General features: G+C 42.6%; 1 protein-coding gene across 3 annotated transcripts in view; it reads right to left on the minus strand.

Moving 5' to 3' along the window:
- Positions 1-6,814: 6,814 nt before the first annotated feature.
- The window catches only part of ADGRF1 (adhesion G protein-coupled receptor F1), a 41,652-nt gene continuing 21,234 nt past the window's right edge, over positions 6,815-27,232 (minus strand). For 2 of the 3 annotated variants that reach the window (XM_006931791.5, XM_045057625.1), the window contains 9 exons: positions 26,951-27,009; positions 22,627-22,787; positions 21,748-21,911; positions 20,153-20,341; positions 16,087-17,460; positions 14,202-14,243; positions 12,893-12,952; positions 8,255-8,321; positions 6,815-7,025 (listed from right to left, as the gene is read on the minus strand). In XM_006931791.5, the coding sequence (XP_006931853.3) occupies positions 6,952-7,025; positions 8,255-8,321; positions 12,893-12,952; positions 14,202-14,243; positions 16,087-17,460; positions 20,153-20,341; positions 21,748-21,911; positions 22,627-22,787; positions 26,951-27,009 (2,190 nt within the window). In that variant the 3' untranslated portion in view covers positions 6,815-6,951. The remainder of the gene's footprint in view (positions 7,026-8,254; positions 8,322-12,892; positions 12,953-14,201; positions 14,244-16,086; positions 17,461-20,152; positions 20,342-21,747; positions 21,912-22,626; positions 22,788-26,950; positions 27,010-27,232) is intronic. The other variant, XM_045057626.1, reaches the window with a different exon arrangement.

Genomic DNA, 27,232 nt, shown 5'->3' on the forward strand with positions numbered 1-27,232 from the left:
TTCTCTTGGTTTCCCTCCTGCTTCACAGGCTGCCCTTGCTCATTCCCCTTTCCGGGATCTTTTTCCTCTCCCTATTTCTAGATGCTGGGGTGCCCTGGCTCAGTGCTTGGACCTCTTCACTTTTGCCCTGTACTCACTAGGTGATCTCGTCTGGCCCCATGGCTTTAAGCAACATCTCTAGCCCCGCTCTTCCTTTGACAATAGACTATTATACCCAGTGGCCTACTTGACATCTCAAATTGGAGCTCTCATAGGCATCTCAACAACCTGAAGCAGCTGGCCAAAGCCACATAAGCTTGGAGAGCCCTGTGACTTCTGAGTTCAAGGAAATGAATCAAGGGGACTTACAACTTTAAGATAGCCCATGCCTTCTTCAATTCATACACACACATTCCACATTTATTCATGTTTAACCACAGTTACAGGGATATGGTTTCAAGACAAAAAAAAAAAAAAACCTTTAATTTCCTGCTTCCCAGAGAAAATCTCTGTTAACTGTTTTATTCCTTTGATAGTTATTTCCATACTTCCAAATATCATGATTATAATGTTGCTTCTTGGTTTCTCAGTTTTATCGATTTTCAAACACAAAGAAAGATTTAGAGCTCTTCTGCCATCCCTCAAAATAGACTTCCTATTGTCCACTTTCCCAAACACTTATGGTGTTATTGTCTTGCTTATATCAAAATCACTTTTCATTATTGGTACTCTGTATACTCTATTCATAGCTGTGTTAGGTAGTATGTTTAAGTACTTTTTCTTTTCAGCACAGCATTTTGTTTCTGTTAGATGTAATGCTTTTTTTTTTTTTTTTTACTTGTTTGGATTTCTGTGTTCATATCAAAAATTTATCCCAACCCATCCCTGGGTATGTAAATCTCTTCTAGATAACACTCAGGGGTGCTTGGCCGGTTCAGTCGGTTGAGCGTCCAACTCTTGATTTTGGCTCAGGTCATGATCCCAGGGTTGTGGGATCGAGCCCTGCATTGGGTTCCACGCTGAGCATGGAGTGTGCTTGAGATTCTCTCTCTCCTTCTCTGCCCCTCCCCTGCTCACGTGCTCTGTGTCTCTCTAAAAAAATAATTAATAAAATAAAATAGATAACTTAAAAAAGTAGTAACACTCAGATCTATTAGGTATCCTACTCTCGCTTTCATCTTCTTGAGCAATCTTTCTTGCAGATCTAGCCTGGATCTGCCCCAGGTTGTTGTCTGGGTAGAAACTCCTTTTAAGCCCACCCTAGATAGTCCCTCTGCTCTCTCTTTCATAGCATCTTTTGTTTTTGGGGTCCCAAGCCTTTTCCTTTCTAGGTCTATTGCCACGTTTGGTACTATTTCCCAACAGCTTTTGGGAAGGGAAGCTTTGCAGGAAAATTTATGGAGAATTTCTGTGGCTGAAGTTATCTTTATTCTTCTTCACACTTAACTGCTTCTGGGTTTCAATAATTTCTTCTCAACGTTTTGAAACCATTCTCCATCATTATCTAGATTACAACGTTACTGCGAGGAGTCTGATAATATTCTGATTTTGACCTTTTACGTAAAACCTTTTTTCCCCCCTCTGAAAACATTTTGTTCTTCTTTTTTTTCTTCTGTCACAGAATATCATAGATGAAATTTCACAATGCTGTCATCTCAGTTGGTTCAAGCTGCTATAACCAAATACCATAGACTGGGTGCCTTATAAACATTTATTTCCCATAGTTCTGGAGGCTGGAAGTTCAAGATCAGGATGCCAATACTGCCGGTTTCTGGCAAGACCCTCTTCTGAGATACAGACTGCCAACTTCCAACTTGGTAGTAAGGGCAAGGGAGCTCTATGGAGTCTTTTGTAAGAGCACCGATGCCATTTGCAAAGATTCCACCTTCACGATCTAACTACTTCCCAAAGGCCCCACTTCCAACTACTATCACTTGGGGGTTAGGTATTAACATATGCATTTGGAGGGGCACAAACCTAACTGTGGGTCTATTTTCACCTATCATCTCCTTGAGTGTGGCCAGGACCTGTGACCTACTTCCAGTAATTGAATATGGTAAAAGTCGTGAGATGTCACTGACCTGACTATGTTATACTTTGTCTTAAAAGCCCACTGGAGTAACAGACTCTTTGGCAGGCTTATGGGCATTAGTGGCCATGTTAGAGAATCTCTTGTGTCAGGGAAGTATAGGCAGCCTCTAGGGTCTCAGGGTAACCTCTAACCAATAAGTCAGCAAAAAGTCAAGGTTCTCATTCCCATAACTGCAGAGAAATGAATTCTGCCAATAACTTGAAGGAGGTGGAGTACCCCAGTCAAGCCTCCAGCTGAAAATGCAGCCCTTGATTACAGTCTTGTGAAACTGAGCAGAGGACCCAGTTAGCTGTGTCTGGACTCCTGACTCAGAAGCTGTGAGATAATAAATGTGTGTTGCTTTAAGCCCCTGTTTGTGGCAATTTTTAAATTCAGCAATAGGAACTATTGCAATATTTTACTCTTTTTCTGACTCTTTTATTGTTTTTAGTAGCATTTTGGGAAGTATCTGAGATGAACGTGTGTGTAATCAGTGGATTAGACAAACGTGGCTTATGACATGTGATCAAACACCCTTTTTTTTGTCTCTCATTATCCTTATAAAATTTATTCAAGAGTAAAAGCTTTTCTTTCCCACCAGATACGTTCCAGAAATTACTCCAACATGCTCCAATAATAGCAGCTTTGTGGTCACTTTGGATAGTTCACACACTCTCAGTTTGGTTATTAAGACGCTGAGTCTCATGTAATAATAATAACTACAAATAATTTGGCTTGAATTTCTGTTCTCCCCCAACTCCCTCTCCAACTGAATCCTACTCTGGGTTGGCTCTTTGCACTGGCACATCTTTGCTGATGGACAGTTTTGCTTAACTTTTCTTCCTCTCCTTCTACCCGCCCACCTTGGGCAATGAGGTTTCTGACCTCCTTTCCCTCAAGTCCAGGAAGAGAGATTTGTATTACAAGATGGGGTTGCCTTCATATGGTGCCAGGTCTCTGGATGTAAGGGAGGGAGTGTTCGGGAACTCTTCTGAAATTTCGTATCCCTGACCTCTTTCACATGCAATTCCTTTAGCTCATACAAATTCATCTATATTCCAGGTGCTCATCCCCTAATCTGGCTTCACCTCCAACTTCTTTCTGCTCGATCTCCACCACTTTGTGTGGCCCCCTCACACAGCACCCAAGACAACCCCGTATTGTCTCTCTCTTGCTTGCTTGTCTCACCATTCTCTGTAAGAAACACACACACGTGCTTCACTCTGACAAACTGTAGGCATGTAGGCTGGTCTCAACACAGAGTCCATTCAGGGCCCCAGACCAGGGCTGTGGCCACAGTTCCAGGCAAGAATAAGAACTTCGTCTTCCCCCACCCAACTGGTCAGCCATAGAAGGCTAAGAAATCCTTCATTAAGTTTGAAGTCAGGGGACAAGTATCTCTTCTTCTCTCACCTCTTGGGGTAGATGAGGAGGTTCACGAAGCAGCTTTCTCCAAAGAAATTCTCATAAAATTCTCATTTGTATATCTCTGTGGAGTATGGAACATCCAATGGTCTCTGATCATTTCTTTTGAACATCTCACTTTGGTATCTCATGTGTACTCCATCTTGGTGCCACATGGAGCCTTACATCTTCATTTGCTGTATGCATGCCTATTCAATCCACCACCATTAACTGGAAGGTCCCCTTGCTCTCTTTATTTGTATATTATGAAGGCTATTCATGTCAGAAGGCTAACAGATACTCTTAAGACTTTGTAACTCTCGGGGCGCCTGGGGGCCTCAGTTGGTTAAGCATCTGAATTCAGCTCAGGTCATGATCTTGTGGTTTGTGAGTTCATGCCCTGCATCGGGCTCTGTGCTGGCAGGTCGGAGTTTGGAGCCTGCTTTAGATTCTGTGTCTCCCTCTCTCTCTGCCCTTCCCCACTCACACTCTGTCTCTCTCTCTCAAAAATAAATAGACATTAAAAAAATTAAATACAAAAAGTCATTTTAAAAAGACTCTGTAAATCTCAAAATAGCCCATTCAGAAATCTGTTCTGTGTCCTACTTGAACATGCCTAATGAATGTTCATTGTGTCCATGGGGCTGAATTCAGATGCACTGCCCTAAGTGGGACCTATTGCAGTAGAGAGCCTGGTCTAAAAACCAAATGGTTGGCACAAATTCACATGCTCTATTGCCTTCTTCCATCAATGACTCCAATGGGCATAATAAAATTGCATCCACATCTCCTCCCTTGTCAGTAGAAAGGTGGAAGAATGTGGGGCAGGGACTGTCCAACCTGGAGTTTGATCTTTATGGGCTCACTCTTCACTAAGTGCTGGCACTCACATCTGACCTCTCTAGCTTGCCAGACAGAACTGTTGACAGTGGGTATATCCAGGCAATATGAGGTGGAGACTGGGAGGAAGCTACCCCAACCCACTCTGATGCCATGAGCAACGGGAGCCTTAGAGACCTCTAGGATCAAACTCTTGGCGTGAGCACTGACACGTCCATGAGAGGTAGGGCGTGGCGGCGAGGCTTCACCAAAGAGATTCTGTAAGCAGCAACTGTGGATGAGTGAGAGGCAGAACAAGAAAGGGAGGCCAAGGCGGGTGGACCTAATTAGGGTTACCACAAGTGACTACGCAGCTTATGGCCTAGACCACTTTAGTTGGCACCATTAATATCACAGGTGTGAGAATGGCACCCTCTTGAGTACATGGCCTGTAAAGCCATATGTGGTGACCCTGGAAAACTATGATCATTGCACCTGAGATTGTCCTTCATCATTCCCTTGGGGACTTCAAGAAATAACTGAGAGGATACGTTGAAAGACCTTAAGTTCAATTAAACAGACAGATAAGAACCCTAGCTGCTTGTTAGGAATTGAACTGCGTGTCTGCAAAATTCATATTTTGAAGCCCTAACCTCCAATATGACTGTATGTGGAGACGAGGCCATTTAGGAGGTGATTAAGGTTCAGTGAGGTGATCAGAGTGGGATCCCCATCTGATAGGATGGGCGCTCTTAAAGAAGAAGAGACACCAGAGACCTCTATTAGCATACAAAGAGGAGAGACCAAGTGGGGACATAGCAAGAAGGTGGCTGTCTATGAGACGGGAAGCGTGGTCTCGTCAGAAAATAACCCTAAAGACAGCTTGATCTTGGAAGTCCTAGCTTCCGGAACTGTGAAAGACATGAATTTCTGTTGTTTAAACTACCCAGTTTGTGCTATGTTGTTATAGCAGTCTGAGTTAATATACTACTATAGATAGCCATTAAAAGTGGACATGACTTCATCTTGTAATCATGGTCTGCTGAGCTTCGGGACATGAGGACTACATGTAAAATAGGGGCTAGATGCTGCTTGAGATCCCTCACAGACCAGAGAGTGTAAGATTCTAATTACAATTAAATAAGCAGTGCCCTTGCCTTCTAGTCTGACTTCTAAAACCCACTTCCTGTTAAAATTAACATCCACGACTATTATATGTATAACGGCTATTCATCATCCGTGTTGCCCTGCTCACATTATTTCCCCTTTGTGCCTTCATTTCTGCTGCTGTAAACCAGGGACAGTAATGTCCCCCACTCCCAAGCTTCTTGTGAAGATTAAGAGTTAACATATGCAAGGCACTTAGTAGCCGGCAGGGAGTGAGCAGTCTATGAATGTTGCTTCTTCTTCTTTGACCTCTTACCATTATCGTCACCATCACCATCGTCATCACAATTATTGTTGAAAGAAATCTGCCCTTGCAGATTTTTAGGATGTCTAAGATTTCTAGAAGCAGGGACGAGTCAGATAAGGCTCAGTCTTTCTGGGCCCAGTGGCCAGGGTTGAAACATTGGCGAGCCCAGGGGGTGAAAGTATGGAAAGGAAATGTCACTTCGTGTGGTGCCTGTCCACCTGCTGCTCTCTGTCTCATCTGAAAGTGGCATTGCCTGTACATGTAAACAACCCCAAAAGTACTCACAGTGGTTATGAAAGAAAACCAGGAAAAAAAAAAAAAAAAGAAAACCAGGATGTGTTAGGGTATCTCCCCGGAAGGTGACAACCAAACTCTCCCTCAATTTGCCTCTTACATTGAAAGAATTCTGGGAGTAATGAAACTCATATCTGACCTTATAAGTATTGTTAAGGTTGAAGGTCATTTCTAAGGCCGTTATGGGCCATAGAACTGGACTAGGAACCAAAAGTCCTAAAAGCCCTCAGTACCCCTTTACTGGCTACACAATCTCCACCTCGTTGAACATCCGTTTCCTCATCTCTGCTTTAGATCTTCCTGGACATCTCACTTCACTGGACTGGGGGCCAGATGAAATTACAAGGTGTAGACTGAAAAACACCGCCGTACGTATAAAATCATATCATTATACTTCCCAACTAATGGCTACAAAGCTGTGTGAAATAGAATTTTTTCATTTTAGTTCTGAATGAGTTTCAAAGGTAAGTGACTGAACCTAAAAAAGAAAAAAAAAGGATAAAATCCAACTGGGAAATTTGGGAGGGAAATGCCTCTTCTCTAGGAAATGTGCGCCAATGACTTTTTGATAGGAAGCGAACGTGGGCCATCCATTTATCTCAGGTGATTTCGTGACGGTTTCTGACTGCAGTTCAGATGCCTGGGAATGCGACAAGAATAATGCTATTTCATGAAAAAGGAAACGGCAGTCTGTGGCAGTGAAAAGCTGGTACAACGGATGCAGCTTCTAATAAAACCTACTTTCCTACGTTTATGAAGCAATTCCTTTGAGTCAAACCACATGGAAATAAATGGTTTCGTTTAAATGAAGATAAAAAGAGCAGGGAGAGAGCTGCTGAAACCTTCTCATTTTATTCCAGATGCCCACATCAGAAAATTCCGTCTAATATTGTGCTAATTTTTTCACTGACATGTCGTTCGAAATGTCAAGTTGCACCAAAAATTTCCCTTGAGTTTATGGTTCGCAGCCTTACTCAGTTGATAAAAACTGGGTTAGCATGATGTCATTTGACGATTCTCCAGTATGGGAAAGAGCATAAATGCCTAGGAGAGGAAAGAGACAATAAGAGTTACTGCTTCTATGTCGGAATCAAGCATGAGACCAAAATGAAAATATGCCTAGCCAGGTCCTTACAACTCTGGACAGCTCCGGAAAGATGATAGGGAAAGCTACAGAATGTAGTTGGCTGATAGGCAGCCACATTTTCATTAATTCCCAAGAGACTTGCGTTCATCAGACATCTCTCATTGGAGAAGAGAAGCACCACAGCTTTCAGATACGGCTCAGAGGTGAGATAAAGTAGGTGTGAGATCATCAAATGTAATTGCTAGAAGGAAACTTTGCGATCTCTTAGGTTTTTCGTATTACCGACGAGGGACAAACATCCAAAAAGGTTAAGAGATTTGTAAACAACACGCAGGCTGGTTGGTGACAGTGATAACAGGACCCAAGGTTTCTGGGTGGGCACACTGGCCATTTGGGGAGGGAAGCCTTTTCAAGTTCAAGCACCTTAACTTTATTTGGAATTCAAATAATTTTTCTTAGAAGCTAACGTTGAGTGGCCCATTTCTCTGCCCTCATAAAGATATTAACCTAATTTAACATGTAGTGAGACTTGGGCATTTAAATGTGACTTCAGCTTAACTTGTAACACAATACCTCTTCCTCACCCCTCTTGATCCACTCTTCTCCTCCCGGCATATTGCAACTCTTTGCAAGGCATACATACCAGTCTTCCTGTAGCTGAATATCATTGACTTTAGCAACAGCCAATAGATGAGGGTAAAAACAATGCATGTCACAGCTGGAGGGGGCAGTGCTTTCTCACCCATAGCAAGTGGTGGCTTCTCCCTTTGCAGGAACATTTTAGAGGGAGGGGATACCTAATACCTGGCCCATGCCCACTGCTCAGTTGCTGACACAAGGGGAGTGACTCTCCGGTAAGGACAAAATTGGTGTCCATCTAACCACACTCCTGCACCCCATGACCCCAGTGATCAATGTCATCAATTTATATAATGTCTAAGTGAGGAAATGGTGGTAATTTGTGATGAAATTAAAAGGGACACCATGGGTCTCCATGACCCTCAAATCCCTAACAATGTTCGGTCAGCCCTGAGCACCATCCAGATGAACTTCAGACATATGACCAGCTCATATTCCTATACTTCCCACTTGAGGTTTTTAAAAGTACCCCTTCAATTTTCCTCATGTGATATATTCATATTCTTTCTTCTATTTTTTATTAACCTTTGGCTTATTGTTAACTCACCTTTGTGTTGCAGTGGATTGAAAGGCTTTGGGAATTTGGGTTTGGCAGATACATCTGTTGAGTTCTGCTGCATAAAAGAAAAACAAGTCATTCGGAAATTATTTCTATTCGTTTAGTGATGCTCTGCATTTCCGACATCTTAATGTCATTAGTGAACCTTTACTCCATTTACATGGTGCACTATTCTGTTTTATTAGAGTACTCCTTTCTTACGCTTTCTCCCGCTTTAATCTTTTTAAAATGCCTAAGGACTTATTTCTAAGTGAATCTTGTGTTCCTGTATATTCTCACAACTTCTGACAACAAACCAGAAAGAAGGTTTTTTTGTTTAATTTTTTTTTAATGTTTGTTTTTGAAAGAGACAGAATGCGAGTGGGTTAGGGGCAGAGAGAGAGGGAGACACAGAATCCGAAGCAGGCTCCAGGCTCCGAGCTGTCAGCACAGAGCCCGACGCGGGGCTCGAACTCACGAGCTATGAGATCATGACCTGAGCCGAAGTTGGTCGCTCAACTGACTGAGCCACCCAGGCGCCCCAAACCAGAAAGAAGTTTTAAAGAGGGCATTATTGGGGTGCCTGGGTGGCTCAGTCTGTTAAGTGTCCAACTTCAGCTCGGGTCATGATCTCACAGCTCGTGGGTCCCCATGTTGGGCTCTGTGCTGACAGCTCAGGGCCTGGAACCTGCTTCAGATTCTGTGTCTCCCTCTCCCTCGGCACCTCTCCTGCTCATAGTCTATCTCTCTCTCTCAAAAATAAACATTAAAATAAATAAATAAAATAAAGAAGGCATTATCTTTTTTCATGTCTATGCTTACATTTCTTTGGTTCACACATCTATCACTAGGAAAGAAACCCCAGGGGGGAAAAACAATAGTTCTATAAAAATGGTCTCAAATAAAACTTTGCCTTATTCTCACTCATCTTAGCATTCAAATCCCTTTGTGAATAATCCTTTAGCAACTGCTGCAGAGGCTAAATAGAGTTCAAAAATTTGAAAACTGAATTCTCTCACTGAAATCAAATTTTTAAAATGAAGAATATGTTCTTATGGGGAAAGGTAAATGTGTTAAGATACACTGTATTCTTTTCCACTCCCCAGTTGATTTATTCATCAGTTTAACATCTCCTATTGAGTACCACTGTATGCTAGACACTATGTTAGGCACCAGGAATAATTAGAAAGAATAAGATCCATTTTCTATCACTGTCCATATCATGAGGAAGCTAAATCAAGATGGAAGAAAAAAGGTTCTTGTTATATGCAGTGGGCAACCCAGTGATAGCTCCTGATTTTCATGGAAATATAGAAGCTGCTACCCCACATTGAGCTCTGGAAAAAAAAAAATTATCATAGAGAGAGGAATGAGAAATGTCTGAAAGTTCCAAAGCAAAATAATTGATTTTCTAGATTCAGGACTTAGTAAACATATACTAAAGAAAAATTCTACGGTCATTATCATTGTTTTTAAAACTGTATCCTGCCCCATAGAGAGAGAAGAATCTTAGATTGCTTAGATTTCAACACACTCAGGGATTCTACATGGTCTGGGGTAAAGCAGCCTCTTCAGACATGTGAATATATGGGGCTAAGCTCTTGGTCAAATAAAAGGACCTGAATCATTGGAACCATAAATAATTAAATATCTTCTCTCTGGAGGGAAATTCTGTAGAGGCCACCAGTGTCTGCCTCTTGGCGAAGAGTTGCAGAGAACATGGCTAGAGACGATGGAAGGGCCAAGAAGGGTCCCTGAGCCCTCAGCAAGGATTTGAGAGAAACTGCACCACGGGTCCACACAGTGTCATGGTGGCTTGAGGGATGGTCCTTTTGGAGAACACTGTGGGCTGCTTTCATTCCTTTCAGCCAACAACCCAAATTTCACTGCCCTTTTAAGACCCCTATTTTGCCATCCATTTTCCCATCTCTTATTGGATAGCCTTTTCTCCTACTGTAAAAACAAAACAAAACAAAAAAGTATCCAGGTCTGAATTCTCTCATCCCCTGACCCAATCTGCACGCGTTGCTCTATCTGCATCAAACTGATGCTTCCTGTGTCCAGGGAAGAGTCTGACCCCTCTCTCTTAAGTCGAGCTATTCCATGTGCCTTCCCAAGAATCTTCTTCCTTCAATCACCCTTCCCAACCCCCATTTGTCTTCAGACTATCTTTGCTGGCTCATCCCTCCCAGCATATGGACTTGCTCACATCCTCGTGACTCAGCTCTACCATCACGGCTGTCCTGAGTCTGCATCTGCTTTCCACCCTCACTCTCTTTTCTCTCACAACGAGTTTCTTGCAGGAACATTCCCACAGAGGTATCTTTTCCTCCCCTTCTCATTCCTCAACCGGGGTAATCTGGGTTCCTGTTTTACATTCAAACTTCCTCAGCATTTAAATGTGACTTCAGCGTAACTTGTAACACAATACCTCTTCCTCACCCCTCTTGATCCACTCTTCTCCTCCCGGCATATTGCAACTCTTTGCAAGGCATACATATCAGTCTTCCTGTAGCTGAATATCATTGACTTTAGCAACAGCCAATAGATGAGGGTAAAAACAATGCATATCACAGCTGGAGGGGGCAGTGCTTTCTCACCCATAGCAAGTGGTGGCTTCTCCCTTTGCAGGAACATTTTAGAGGGAGGGGATACCTAATACCTGGCCCATGCCCACTGCTCAGTTGCTGACACAAGGGGAGTGACTCTTCGGTAAGGACAAAATTGGTGTTCATCTAACCACACTCCTGCACCCCATGATCCCAATGATCAATGTCATCAATTTACATAATGTCTAAGTGAGGAAATGGTGGTAATTTGTGATGAAATTAAAAGGGACGCCATGGGTCTCCATGAGCCTTGGGAAATTACGAACACCCATCTTCTATTCTGCCAAATATACATTTATTTTAAAGCAAGTGAGCCACCTAACCCGAAAACAAAGTCCCACTTTTGTCATCTGATTTAAAAATGACATTGGAGGGGCACCTGGGTGGCTCAGTCGGTTAAGCGGCCGACTTCGGCTCAGGTCACGATCTCGCGGTCCGGGAGTTCGAGCCCCGTGTCGGGCTCTGGGCTGACAGCTCAGAGCCTGGAGCCTGTTTCAGATTCTGTGTCTCCCTCTCTCTGACCCTCCCCTGTTCATGCTCTGTCTCTCCCTGTCTCAAAAATAAATAAAACGTAAAAAAAAAAAAAAATTTAAAAAAAAATGACATTGGAAAAGGAGTACAAATCCACAAGATGCCTCAGTGACCACAGCTGCCTGCTGACCAGTGTCAACACTTTACATTAGAAACAGGGAGAAAAAACACTGTCAGGCATCCTTACTTTTGTTTTTGTTTTAATTTATGTTGGGGTGTTTTTCTCTCTTTGGTTTTCAAATGAGAAAAATTCTGACTTCCTGCTTGGTGGGGTGGGGGGTGTCCTGTGTTACCTTGTTAACGTCAGGTTTTTCTATAATGCAGTCACATATGCTGTAGCTCCCTCCTTTTCTGAAGAATAGTGAGTGATTTATTAGTTTGACTTTTCCTGGTTGAAGAGTTTGGTTCTTCAAGACATAAACTCAAAATCACAGAAAGTCAGAACTTCTGCTTTGAGTGACCAGCCCAACAGTTAATATTAACAGTTGGGAAAAAAAATTAAAACCAAAAGGCACCATGTGACTTTCCTAAAATCATTCAGCCAATTGGTTACTGAGTCAGAAATACAGGGCAGGTATGCTCTCACGGGCCACCGATCCCTAACTCACAGCAATTCCCAGTACTAGGAAATGCAGAGCCAGGGAAAAATTTTAAGGTCAAAGGTTAATTTCTTCACAGTTGGGCTTTTTTTTTTTTTTTTTACTATTATTATTTCAAAAGATTACCTTGTCCCTTATAAAATCTCTAAACACCATGTAGGTTTACATCGACTTAAGTCAGTTGACTTTTATCAAACACAAAAATCACTGCTTTAGAGCTTGTTCTGAAAGGCCTTCAGTGTTTTGCTGAAAAGCAAAAGACTAAATTGACTTCAAAAATACAAAATATGAACACAAAGGCGTTTGTTCCTACTATATTCTCCTTAAATGGATTGCACTATCGTGGCAAAGAATGAAACAGGAATCCTCTGTTGCCATACAAATGTCTCCGTTTGTAGATTTAAGAGCTGCAGTTGCAAGGGACAGTTATACCCACTTAAGAGGGAAAACTCAGAGAGGACATTTCACATATTAGAAGTTAATCAAGGACTTCACCGTTTACTTTTATGAAAGCAAAATGGTCTGCAGGAGGTCCAGAAAGTCATTCAGAGAAAAGGGTCTCACTGACTCTAGATATTGGCAGACAAGTCAGACTAAAGCAAATGATTGCTCTAAGGTATTTGCCCACAAGAACACCCACAGACCTCAATGCTTGAACATCTTTGTAACTTTCCCTGCCTTCTCATTCACTCATTTATACACTCATTCATTCATTCACTCATTCATTGTCTCACTCACTCAACTTTATAAGTATTGACGCTGTGCTAGGAACCATGCCAGATAACAGAAATATAATGGTGCCAGAAACTCAAGGGGTTGTGCAAAAGTGGGCTTGCTGTAAAACGGCACACAGAGAAAAGTATGAAACCGGAACTTCAGGCATTGGACTCATGGCAGCAGATGATTACCTTTGATGCTTGCTTCTGAGAGCTTAAAGGAGTCAATTTGTTGAACAGCAATTGTCGCAGCTATAAGGCAACAAAGAAATATTGAAGACAGGCACATATTCAATCATAAAAGACAAATCCAGAACAAAACTACAGATTGGAATTGTTGTTTACTAGAGGTATTTCCCGGAAGCGCTTAATAGACCTTAACCATGACTATCTGATGAAAGGATTTGTTATATTTGTTTGCTTTACCTATAAACAAATCTAAGATTCAACAAAGAACAACAGTACCAAAAGCTGTCATAATTCAGATCTTAGGCAATAGTAATTTATAATAATTGCTAAGTTGAAATTTATCTTTGAAGTAAAGACTTTCCTGACCATGTGAATGATGCCATTAAGAGAATTATTTAGGGGCGCCTGGGTGGCGCAGTCGGTTAAGCGTCCAACTTCAGCCAGGTCACGATCTCGCGGTCCGTGAGTTCGAGCCCCGCGTCGGGCTCTGGGCTGATGGCTCGGAGCCTGGAGCCTGCTTCCGATTCTGTGTCTCCCTCTCTCTCTGCCCCTCCCCTGTTCATGCTCTGTCTCTCTCTGTCCCAAAAATAAACGTTGAAAAAAAAATTAAAAAAAAAAAAGAGGATTATTTAGTCTCCTCAAGAACAGCAAATTGCTTCTCTGTAAACAGGGATTTTGTGTATGTGCTAAAATTGTGCTAATTATAAAATATTCTTATCTTCTTATTAAAACAAAGTCCGTATCGCTTAGCTTACTGTCTTTACGTCTCTCAACAGACTTGCTCAAAGCTTGGGCAAAATAATGAAACAAGTTGATATAAAATTTTTTCTATAATCTTTTGCTCACACTGGTTGTCCTTCATTAGAGATTTTATTTAATGTTAAAGGCTATTTAATATTTACCATATAAAACTCTAGAAATATGGGAAGAGATACTTCTTTCAGCATGTTCTAAGTAAATGCATACATTTAATCGAGGAGAAACAGAAAATTCAACCTTCCTGAAAGTACTTCCGCTCTTCAATGACTGCCAAACGGTGGATAAAAGCAGCAAAATGAAAAGTAAAAACAATTTCCCTTTTTTGTCTACAATGTTCACATTATATGTTGTGATTAGTTCTATATAGTTTTATTATCAGAGGTGAGTATTTCCACTGAGTCTTCCTGAGTCTGCTTTTTATAAAATTATAGAATTTGATTACAAAAGTACCCAGGGTCTCACCTCTATTGTGAATGAGAGCCCAGAAATCTTATTGGGTTGGATGCCTGGATTAGAAGAAGAAAGAGATAAAGAGAGAAATGAACACACATACCTTACTATCCCAGAGCATTCCAAAACATAAGATGAAAAAACCCTAAAAAAAAAAAAAAAAAAAAAAAAAAAAAAGAATAGATCACGTGCATGGTCTTATCTTTTCCAGAAAAATGAAGCACTGATATGTAATACTATTCTATCACCCAACATGGAAGTTGTTTTCTTGTCTGTCTTCCTACTAGACAGCGGGCTCCTTGAAGGCGAGGACCCTGGGTCACTCCCCAATGCCTGGCATAACACAAGCCCTCAAAAATGTTTGTGTCGAATGTATAAAGAAGTGAGTGAATAAAGTTTTAAATGCGTGCCAAGATTTCTTTTCCCCCTTGTGTCATCCTAAACCCAATACAAATCACTTCCATTTGCCTCTATATCTTAGTCTTTCTTTAGAATAGGCATTAAATAAACATTGACTAAACATTTATGACAGCAGTGGGCATTAAGGTCCAACCCTAAGATCAAACGGAGGACCTTTATCTGCACCCTTTCCATCAAGTCCACCCTTGAGGAACCCCTGGAAGAGGCTTTCTTGTACCTTGGAATCCTCTTCCCTGTCAGAGCACCCTCAACTGGTGCCTGTTCACACAGCTTATCACCATGGGTCTGCCCTCAACAGGAGCTCCCTAAGCCCGTCACCATTAGGTCGGTGCTTTCGAGGTTTGCCATCTGTCCCACCACTGAAAACATTCACCAGTATGCTAACATAGGTGGAAAACCACTTGCTTTTAGAAGATGTATTAGCATCTGCTATGTGCCAGGCACTGTGCTAAGAGCTAACTTATGCCATTTAATCGTCACATCTACTTTATGATACAGGTAATGATATTATCCGTTTAACAGATGAAAGAATTGAAAGAGAGATTAAATAATTTTTTTTTAGTGGTCACAGTTGATAACGTGACATATTTGAGCTGAGACCTCTTTAAGTACAGAGCTCAAATGTTTAACCACCACCTTCCCGAATCATTGTCCAGAGGGGACCAGCAAATTTTCATCAAACCAGGATTAAAGGCTCTCTTCCAGACTCATCAAATCCTAAAGATTACTTTGTCTACCTACTCTCTGACCACTCTCTGGTTGTGGAATGTAAAACCCATGCTTTGCAGCAGGGGTAGGCCAACTTTTTCTAGAAAGAGCCAGAGAGGACATGTTTTAGGCTTTGCAGGTCATGCTATCGCAACTGCTCAGCTTTGCCAGTGTAAAGAAAGCAGCTGCAGACCGTATCTAAACAAACTGGTGTGGCTGTCTTCCAATAAAACTTTATTTACAAAAACAGAGCTGGCTACAGTTTGCCAGCTCCTGCTCTGTCATGCTCTAGAGACTTCCTTTGCACCATGCAGAGTCAACAAACACTCTTGATTTCTTTCCCTTTCCCTGTGTGCTTTTGCAGAGAGAAAGGGGACTGAGTCAGCAGCAAGAGGGATTAACGTTAGCTATATGGACTCAAACAGATTTCAAATCCTGGGATGGAGGGGTGCCTGAGTGACTTCAGTCAGTTGTGTCCGACTTCGGCTCGGGTTGTGATCTCATGGTTCACGAGTTCGAGCCCCGCATCGGGCTCTGTGCTGACGGCTCAGAGCCTGGAAGCTGCTTCAGATTCTGTGTCTCCCTCTCTCTCTGTTCCTCTGCCACTCACGCTCTGTCTCTCTCTCAAAAATTAAAATCCTGGGATGGATTACTGAAGAAGTCTAATATTCTGCTTCAGTATAAGAATAACTCTTGGAAAATATGGATCCTTTTGTTTGTTTGTTTTCTATTCACTGTTCCCAGGCAGTGTTGGTTTACAGACCTGGTGGGGCTGGGAGAGGAGTGGTATTACCAACATCAGTTCTCTATAATTATTCCCATCACCTGATGATGTAAGAAGTTATTCTTATTGTTCTTACCTGGAATGCATTGAGTAATGCAAAAATAACATGCCAAGCCAGATTCTGGTTGTCCACTATTGTTCCTATGCCAAAGCCCCAGGTGAGCCCCAGCAGAGGGGTCAGGATGAGGAGGCTCTTCCCCATGCGGACAATAGTGGCCTTGTTGTCCTGACTCGGCCTTTCTCCAACAGTGGGCCTCCAGAGCTTTGTGAGAACTAATAGCACCACAACCAAATTCACAGCCACAATAGTCAGTGCAGGAACAGCAAAGGCCAAGAGGGGTTTGCTCTTATCAGACCAATTAAGCCAACACACGTCTTTCCTTTCATAGCCATTGCCAGGTTGCGTGACAGCAATGGTGATGACAGATATGATGAGAGGGCACCCATAGCCCAGGCAGAACCCGAAAGCCATCATCAAATGCAGGCCCATGTGATGGAACACAAAGAGGATCCGATAAGCTAGCAGGATGCCAAGCATGAGCATCCAAAAGAACAAGGAGAGGTAGAAAAAGTGCATAAAAAACACTGCAGCTATGCAGACTCCAGAAAAGCTTACTGGGGAGTCTGCAGTGGCAGCAACGATAAACCAAACATCAGCAATCAGGAGGCACAAGGCTATGTTCACCATGCAAATATGGCGCGTGTAGGAAGTTTGGTTTTTCTTGACCTGCTTCCAAAATAGAGCTTCAATGATTAGGCATAAGGTGAGACTTCCGATGGAGATGCCCAGTCCCACAAAAGTGATCCATTTCACAAAGGGGATGATGGCAGGGGGGACAAAGGGTGACATCAGTATGGAGAAGGAGGTCAGGTGAGTACATTGGCACGTCACTGTGTCTGGAGTTTCATTCACTAGGTGGCAGCCCGCATTGTTCCATTGCAAATGCCTGAAATCCCAAAACACACAGTGAGGCTGGCTCAGATTTGACTCTGTCTTGGGAAAAACCAGGAAAATTTCATTTATGGAATAGTTTTGGATAACCGTGGATATCACTGGCCCATTGACCTGAGCATTTCCATTTTTGGCAACGGATAGAATATTCCCCAGGGTCAATGAGGCCATGCTGATAATAGTTTCTGGAAAGGACCCCTGGAATTGGTCTGACCCAATTAACACATGGCCTCTGATGGGAATGGAAGTATTTGGGGGGGATATTTTAGCCTCATAGCTGTAACCCATCTCAAGTTGGCTTTGGGACCCTGGAATCCCTCTCCAGTGAATGAATTCCCGAGAGAAACTCAGGGGCAGAGCTGTTGAAGGTACGAGGCTGCTGATGTTTTCCAGTGTCTCCAGTAATCGTGAGCTGGCATGCTGTTCTTCCTGCAGTAACACCGTCCAGTTGGTTACCGATGCTGAATTAAGGATGTGGTCAGCAATACTGATGACATCCTGAAATACAAGGATGAAAGTCGGTTTGCATTTTGAATAAGCAGTTCAGAGGACTAAGAGCAGAGAGTCATTAGAATAGTAGGTATACTACAATTGCGGGGGCGCCTGGGTGGCTCAGTCAGTTGAGCATCCAACTTCGGCTCAGGTCATGATCTCATGGTTTGTGAGTTCGAGCCCTGCCTCGGGCTCTGTGCTGTCAGCTCAGAGCCCGGAGCCTGCTTCGGATTCTGTGTCACCTTCTCTCTCTGCCCCTCCCCCACTCGTGCTCTGCCTCTTTCTGTCTCTCAAAAATAAATAATGCAAAAAAAAAAAAAATTTTTTTTTTTTTCAAAAAGTATAGTACAAATGCCCAGAGAGTTGACTTGGTTGAGGACCACATTCAAATTCATCAGCAATAATCAGCTTAGTTGCTCTGCACGGTGGAAGCTTTGGGTTAAGAAACTTGGGTCAGCAGAATCATATAAGTCTCAGAGTGATCTCCCCAGGGCATTCATATGCACACTGGGGATCCAGCACAGCTGACAAAGAATCCTGTGATGTGGGTTGTAGCAGGGCTCATTTCTGTCCTCAGAGATGACCAACATGGCTGCCTTATTAATAGTTCAGCTGAGGCTCAAGGAGTAAGATGTTATTTTGAACTGCTCTCCAACATTATGTTTCTTTTGCTAACATCAGAAGTTCTAAATTCATGTCATAGACGTTCAAGTTTTAATCCATGTGTGTTTATGACCATTTAATAGAAGAGAATATAAAGTAAAAATCCTTAAAAACTGGACAAGCAACCAGGAAGCATGGAATTATTGTGGGTTTTAAGTGTCAGTCTTAGTTTAAGAGATTCCTTTTCCTAACAAGCCCTTGAAAGGTGGACCGTGTCTCTGGCTTATGGCTCAGGTTCCCAGGCATTGTCAACGCCCCAGGCGTTGTCACTCTGAGTCTCACCCTAAATGGGCCCTCTGTGGCTTCTGGCCCTGAGTCCCATAGCATGCTTCTTGTACTGCCCCTTGGAACCTCTGCCTTCTTTTGGTTTCTGTTTGCCTGCTCTGTGCTCTTCAGTTTATTTTTAAATTTTTTATGTCATTTTGTTTTAGCTGGCTTCTAGTAAACAGCACAAAGCCAGGCTTTAAAAAAAATTTTTTTGAGCATCTTTCCTTTGATTCAGGGAGTTTAACCTATTTATATTTAATGTCATCTCTGACATATCCATTCTATAATCCAGTTGTGTAAAATATTACGTACTTTAACATACACAATGCATGTATCCAAAATGGTTGGAAGGACATTTAGTTAAGAAATATTTATTGAGTACCTTCTATGTGCTACTTGTCATTTTGTCATTTTCTAGACCCTGAGGTGATACCTAAAATGTAAGCAATGGCTATTCTAGGGTGACCAGATTACATATCTTTATTATTATTTTTTGCCTATTTGCATTTCTTAGTAAGCAAGTTTTACTTGCATACACTTTAAGCTCATTTTTATTTGTTTGTTTGTTTTTGAGAGAGAGAGCATGTGCACGCTCGAAGGGGAGGGGCAGAAGGAGAGGAAGAGAGGGAGAACCTAAGCAGGTTCCATGACCAGCTTAGTGCTTGATATGGGGCTCGAACTCACAACCATGAGATCACGACCTGAGCCAAATCAAGGGTCAGACACTTAACCGACTGAGCCTCCCAGGTGCCCCTAAACTAATTTTTAAATATCCAAACTAGGGGCGCCTGGGTGGCTCAGTCGGTTAAGCGTCCGACTTCAGCTCAGGTCACGATCTCACGGTCCATGAGTTCGAGCCTGCGTCGGGCTCTGGGCTGATGGCTCAGAGCCTGGAGCCTGCTTCCGATTCTGTGTCTCCCTCTCTCTCTGCCCCTCCCCCGTTCATGCTCTGTCTCTCTCTGTCTCAAAATTAAATAAACGTTAAAAAAAAATTAAATATCCAAACTAAACCTTGAATTCCCCGGTCAAAATGAGGGAGTTCTTAAAATATATACTACTAGAATTAGAGCTTTTAGCCACAGGAAAGATAACTGCAAAGACAGGAGAAAGTTGGCACCTATGCCACACAGTGGAAAAGCTCATTCCTTCCTCTAAGCCTGCCTAGAGGCAGCCCCTCTTTGAACTCACATAATCCATCCCGTGACTTCATTGTACACTGTGGAGGAAGCAGTAAAGCTCATACAAAGACTGTTACATGACTCTTCAGTCTTTTTTTCCCAAAGGTTATTTTGAGAGAGAGAGAGGGAGAGAGAGAGAGAACACGAGTGGGGAAAGGGCAGAGAGAGAAGAGAGAGGAAATTTCAAGCAGGCTCCACACCATCAGCACAGAGCCTGATGTGGGGCCTGAGAGATTGTGACCTGAGCCAGAATCAAGAATCCACGCTTAACTGACTGAGCTACCCAGACGCCCCTCTTTGGTCTTTTTCAATGGTGGGTCTTCAACTCAGGCTTTTATCATTCTTCCTAAGAGACAGAGCACACCTAAGGTGAATTCTTAGGATGCCTAGGTGACTCCGTCAGTTAAGTGTCCCATTCTTGGTTTAGGCTCAGGTCATGATCTCACAGTTAAGGAGACCATGCCCCACATCAGGGATTCTTTCTCTCTCTCTCTCTCTCTCTCTCTCTCCCCCTCCCCAACCTCTCAGGTTAAATAAATAAACTTAAAAAAAAAAATACAGTGAGTTCTTCTAGCACAGGCAGACCATACCTCCATGGTTGAATTGGACACCTTGAAATGACTTGACAGTGACAGAGACAAGACGTTGTCCAGAATGGACACCACTGAAGCCAGATTGCCAGCTGTAGTTGATGGGTTTTGCCGAATGACGACTGAAAGATTTCGCACCAAGGATGACACAGCTGCCTCAGTGGCATTGCCTGCGATCACACTGAAATTCTAGGAATAAAAATGGTTAGGTTCTAGAGAACAACAAAATGCCTGTGTTTCATGTACATTTTTACCCTGATTATACAGAAACTGGTATTCAGTGAGATTTGCTGACTTTCCAAACTACACAGCGGGAAGTGGAAAGGTAGGCTCTACTGGCACTAAGTCCTATGTTATATCCACCATACGATGCCGAGAAATCCTTGTGGGATGAGAAGACAAAAGGACATATGTGGAGATAGGACTACACTTTTCATTGGATCAGGAGTTCTGCTTCTTCCTTCAGGCTCCCCTCTGCCTTCGCTACACTGAGCTAGCTTGAAAGGCAGCCAAGAAGGGATATTCCTTTCCGTTCAAAGTCAACCCAGGAATCAGATCCCATCTGTTTCCCTTTTTGCTCTCCACAACTGACAGTGCTGTTCTCTACTCAAAACACCTGGGATCTGCCTGCCCTCACACTTGGAGGGGACTAGTCCCAGCTATGGTCCCTGTCTGGAACCGATGTAGAGAAGGCAAGAACAAGGATAGACTCCAGAAGCCATCTGGTCCAATCTTCCTCCCCAGTTTGCAGATGAGAAAACTCAGAAAGGAAGCAGTAAACTTTCTATAGTCTTCTGAGAAAGATCATTCTGAGTTTCATCTACAATAGCAGGGTCTCTGGCTGGGAGATAAGTTCTGCTCAATATGGACATCTATTTGCAAAATAGTGTCTGTGAACTGATCTCAGAGTCCCTTCTTTCTTTTCCTTGACTTCTAATCCCTCGCCATTTGCTTCCATCTTTCTATCCACCTTGCCTTAAGGACCTGAAGCTTTCTAAGGAAACATCACGTGGAGGTCATAGTCCAGGACTGGATATCAAGCCATCACGTTTCTAGTTCAGTGCTATTGCTACCAGAGGGACCATTAGCCTCTTAGTCTTCCAATTCCTGATCTGCAAAAACGGGTTGACAAGCCAGATGGCCCTTGAGATCCATTGCAGCTCTGTCATTGTATATGGTTCGCCCCTGGCTGACCCAGTCCCTGCCCAGGTTTCTGATGTGTGATCCTCTCACTTGTACTGAGTTTACAGCTTCTGACTCACACCTTCACTTAGATCTTTGATTCCCTGGCTTTCTGGTCTTCTAAGGCCAGCTTAGTTGCTGTTTTACTATCTTAGAACTCTTCAGCTTTGACTCATTCCTCTGCAGCACCCTCCCCACTAGAAACATCAACTCTGACTTGTTCTGACTCTCTCGGCTTCCACCTGGACTCTGCTACCCATGCCCACACTCCCTGGGGTTGCCAGGCTCTAATAACACCCTCGACCTCTGTGCACTAACCACTGAGACAAATTGATATATCATCTACCGCCTAGCCCACGCTCACTGGGGGATGCCCACCGTGAAATTCAAAACACGAGACAGACACGCTTCACCTTCTTCAGCTCGTCCAGCTGAGAGTGTACACATGTCTCCCTGAGGACCTGCCACCCAGAGGGCTGGCACCTGGCTGTAATGTTTCCAGTGTAGCCGCTGCTACAGGGAAGAGTGTACTCGTCATTCCCGGACCCAAATCCAAAGACAATGCTGTTACACTGGGCTGGGAAAAAAATGGAAACAAAGAGGAAAAGTGTCTAAATATCCCGGCATGCCGTATAAACCATACGGCAGTGCTTCAGAAGTCATGTTTTCAGAGACAAAACCCAGGCAAAATTCAGGAGTAGAAATCTGTCCTTGATGCCCAGCTTCAGCCTTGTCAGTACCCTTTTGTCCTTTCTGGTGCCTTCCCCAAGGCTGGCTGGTGTCTGATCTGTGCCAGCACTCTTGCTTTTGATGGGCTATCAGCTAGTAAGCCGCAGGTGGAAATAAGACAGGGTGCAATCACTCTCAGGAAAGAGTTTCACTCTGCAAGGAAGTGTCAGAAAATCAGAAACTCTTCCAGGAGCGAGGGAACAAAGTAGTAATGATAAGGTTAAAAGAGGAGCAGTTGCCGTGGCAGGGTGGCACGTGTGTTCCTTTGAAAGCTTCTCACATTGTGACCAGTCACGAGTTTGAGTCGTTTCCACCACAGCCTGCTGAAAAGCCCATCTTCCACAGTGTCTGCCCTGGGAACTGGAGACCAGATCGCACGGAAATAGTCCACTGAAACTGAGTTTCATCATGGTGAGGGGGGAAAGGCTGACTGTGTCTATGGAAAGTCAGTCTTAGAACAATCCTGTATCAGAAACATTTCCAGTCTACTCCCCGAAGACACAAGTAAGCGGCTAATTAAAGGACTCCCGTAACCTGAGCCAGGGAAGGGAATTGGGTAGTACCTTTTCCAAATACTCTGAAAGAGCGGTCTTCTAGTGGGAACAGCTTGCGAAGGCCTGCCTTCACCTTCTCAGCCACCTGTTCGATGGCTGACAGCAGCTCAGATGTGCTGCTGGAACCCACAACTTCAAACCCAGCCATGATGCTTCCATCCCTATAATGACTATGTGGAAAGAAAAATGAGATTCATTCAGTCACGCGGGGCCTGCTGTGTGTATGCACAGCATTGGGTCCACAGGAACACATCAAACAGATTTGGTCCCTGCCTTCATGAAGCTTACATTCTAGTGGAGAAGACAAGGCAAATAGGGAACAAGTGACCAGCATACATAAACAATTATATATAATTTATATAACATAAAAATATACATATATATATATAATATACATTTAGTGAAGTGTTATAAGAGACAGGTGCAATGATAAGAATAGCAGGTGGAGGGGCACCTGGGTGCTCAGCTGATTGAGGGTCTGACTCTTGATTTCAGCTCAGGTCATGATCCCCGGGTCGTGGGATCAAGCCCTGAAGCTGGCTTCATGCTGAGTATGGAGCTTGCTTGAGATGCTCTCTCTCCCTCTGCCCCTCTCCCCTGCTCGTGTGTTCTCTCTCTTTCCAGAATAAAATAAAATAAAATAAAATAAAATAAAATAAAATAAAATAGCTTTAAAAAATAAGAATAGCAGGTAGAGATGAGGCTCACTTTAAATAAGGCTGGATAGAAAAGGCTTTTCTGTGCAGAGAGTCTCTGAAGCTGAGGCCCAAATGATGAGAAGAAAAGCTAGTATTGCAAAGAACATCGATGTAGGGTGTCAGCAGGTGTGAAGGCCCGCATGCAGGAAAATGCCTATGAGTGGGACACATTGAAAGACTAGCTTCCAGGGGTGCCTGGGTGGCTCAGTCAGTTAAGCATCTGACTTCGGCTCAGGTCATGATCTCACTGGTCCCAGTGTCGAGCCCTGCATCAGACTTTGTGCTGACAGCTCAGAGCCTGGAGCCTGTTTCAGATTCTGTGTCTACCTCTCTCTCTGCTCTTCCCCCGCTCTCTCTCTCTCTCTCTCTCTCTCTCTCTCTCTCAAAAATAAATAAACATTAAAAACAATAAAAAAAATAAAGTCTAGCTGCCAGGTCAAGAACCTGGTCAAGAAGTTGCTTCTCAATGTGCAAATTCTTCAACGTAGGCTTCAATTATCCAGGGAGAATACATTGGGTTCAACAAAATCAGTATAAGTTAGAAGACAAAAATTAATTAATTACCTAGTTAACTAATTCTAGCATAACTAAGTTTTCAATGAGCAGGAGAGAAATGGTAGAAGATGATACTAGATAAGCAGCCAAGAGCCAGATCGAATAGGGCCTTAGAGCTTGAATTTTATTTTTTATTAAAAGGTTTTATTCTTTAGTAAAGGTCAGTGGTATGCTCAGGTTTATTGCTGAAGAGCATCACTCTGGCTGCTGCATAGAATGGACTGAAGAGAGGGAAGCGGGGAAACAGGAGGACCCATTAGGAAAGAGGTGATGGTGGCTTGAACTTGGGTGCAGTGTATGTGGAGAGAAATGGCCAGGTTGTACTTGAAGACTGAGCCATTGGAATTGCTAAGGACGCTGGGAATGGAGAAAAGAACCGGTCAAGAATGACTCCAAGGGATAGAAAAAACAAATTGAGGTGTATTCATACAATGGAATAGCACTTGGCAATAAAAAGGAGGCAGCCCCTGACACTGAGAAAAACAAGAATGACCCTCAAAGACATTATGCTGAGGGAAAGAAGTCAGACACACAAAACAATTACACATTGGGTGATTCCATTTGTATGAAGTTCTAGAATAGACTAAACTAGCCTATGATGATAGAAAAATGAGCAGTGGTTATTTCTAGTGGCAGGTAGGGCATCGAATTGGCTAGAAAGGCACAAGGGAACTTTCGGGGTGATGAAAATGTTCTGTCTTATTAAAAGGTGGCTGATGCAAGCATTTGTCAAAGCTTATTAAACCGCACACATGAGGTTTGAGCATATCACTGTACATAATTATATCTCAGTAAAAAATGATCACAAAGGATGACTCCAAGTTTGGGTCTCTGCAACTAGAAGACTAGCACTGCTGTAACTGAGGTGGGCATGATAGCAGGAGAAGTAGGCTAAAGGTTCTGAGAAGAAAAGTTGGAGGACCCCTGTTTTGGACACATCATATGTGACGTGCCTGCTAGAACATCAAGTGGAGATGCTAACAGGCAGTTGGATATTTGGGTTTGGACTTTATGAGAGGAGCCAAGCTCAAGTAATAAATTTAGAAGCCATCAGCATACACATGGTGTTCGAAGTCATGAAAACAAGTGAGATCACATATATTAAGTTAATCCTGCAATAATTCCATGAGGTACACATTGTATTAGCCCCATTATGTAGATGAGGGAGCTGGAATCCTAAAGAGAACTTGGGTCAAGCAATTATTAGTTATTAACTGATACTCCAAATATCAAATTCTTAATCACTACACCGAACTACCACTCACAATGTATGAATAAATCCAAATATTCTTTTAGGTAGTGGGAATCACAATGTCTTTGCATAAATATGGTTCTTCTATCAAGAAAACATTGTTTACAAAATATTTTCCTGCCTATTATTTCATTTGATTTAATGAAGCTAAATCAGATTCCGCATGTATTAACAGTCCTGTTTAACAGAGAAGTAAATTGAGACACTAAGAAATTAAGATTTACTTTAAATCATATACATAAAGAGTGAAACCTAAATAATACTATTTTATAGACTTATGCCTACTTTAACTTTGATTTTTTCTACAAATTATTGGAGACAGCTTGTAAGACATTTGGAATGGAATATACATGGGAAATATAAATGGAGGGGCACCTGGGTGGTTCAGTCAGTTAAGCGTACAGTTTCAGCTCAGGTCATGATCTCACAGTTCATGAGTTCAAGCCTCACATCGGGCTCTGTGGTGACAGCTCAGAGGTTGGAGCCTGCCTACGTATTCTGTGTCTCCCTCTCTCTCTCTACCCCTCCCTGACTCACACTCTGTCTCTCCATCTCTCAAAAATAAACATTGAAAACAATTTTTTTTTGAAGAAATATAAATGGAAAGCCAGGACCAAGGTAAAGAAAAATATGAATATTAAAGACAAAAATTACTGATTAAGTTTCAAGTTTGTCTATGCATTCAGTGACTGCAAAGTCAGAAGGAAAATATGATTCATTGTATAGACTTTAGTATAAAAAAAAAGAGGTGGGGCACCTGGGTGGCTCATTTAGTTAAGCGTCCAACTTCAGCTCAGGTCATGATCTCGCGGTTTGTGAGTTCGAGCCCCGCATCAGGCTCTGTGCTGACAGCTCAGAGCCTGGAGCCTGCTTCAGATTCTGTGTCTCCCTCTTCCTCTGCCCCTCTCCCACTCCCACTCTGTCTCTCTCTCCTTCAGAAATAAATAAACATTAAAAAAAGAAAGAAAGAAAAAAGAAGTGGTGTCCTTGCTAGTGTTGAATTTTAAAGAAAATTATCCACGTGGGCCTGTATATAAGAACATGGGATATCTGGAAGGATAAGATCCAGGACAGTATATTGATGGCAAATGCTGTTGAAAATTTCCTATAGCTATTCTTTAAGTTAACTATGAAAAAAAAATATATATATATATATATATATATATATATGAAGTCAAGTTCTCTGACCTCTAAGCCACTTCCTCTATCCAACAGATTATAAATAGTTAGTAATCAATGTACACATGGCTAACTAACCATATCACTTTTGGAATGAAAGCATAAACAAAAAGATAATTTACTAAATATCTCTTTATTTGCTGTAGACAATGCCTACTGGGTTATGAGTTATGGTGCATACATGATACCTGCAGAAAAATATAATGGTTCGCCGTAGGCTGCCCCCACGGCTCCCAGTTATACAGCTTTGTACCATATCTCCCTGTGCTTAGGACAGAGAAAAACCATCCCTCTGCAACCCATAACCCTCATCTCCACCCCTCATCCTGTTCCATACGTGCACACCACGATCTCCTGCTTCATCCCAAGTTCTCCCACTGTGGGTTTGCAGTTCCAGTCTCTAATCTATAGCTTGGAGAAGGCCATTCAATATTTAAGTTTCCTCTTCTGACATTTAAAAGCATTACAGAATTGCTTCTCGGCCTTTTGGCTAAGCATTACAGACTTTTGTCTAGTTTTAGTAAGAATACTAGAAAGACCAGTTCTGCCCTATTTTCTGTCAAGGTCATTTGGGAACCTAGCACTAGGAATTCTGCAGGATGGGTGCACAATTCTGAGGATGCCCTTCTAAGGCCATTGTGTTACTTACCGAAATTGGGTGACATGAACCGACTCAAAATCTTGAATTCTTTTGAATGCTTCTTTAAGCTTACAAACAGAAAAAAGGGCGACATGTTGATCTTTGCCCCCATTCGAGGAAGATATTTAAGCAAAAAACTGATGGAGATAATAAATAAACCAATAGAACCACTGAGCAAAGAGATACCACAAGAGGTAGTTGCTATTATACAAATACAGTTCAAATGGCACTTGAGAATCTACACACACGCGCACACACACACACACACACACACACACACACACGAGTCAC

This window comes from Felis catus, chromosome B2 (assembly GCF_018350175.1).
Source record: "Felis catus isolate Fca126 chromosome B2, F.catus_Fca126_mat1.0, whole genome shotgun sequence".
Lineage (NCBI taxonomy): Eukaryota > Metazoa > Chordata > Mammalia > Carnivora > Felidae > Felis > Felis catus.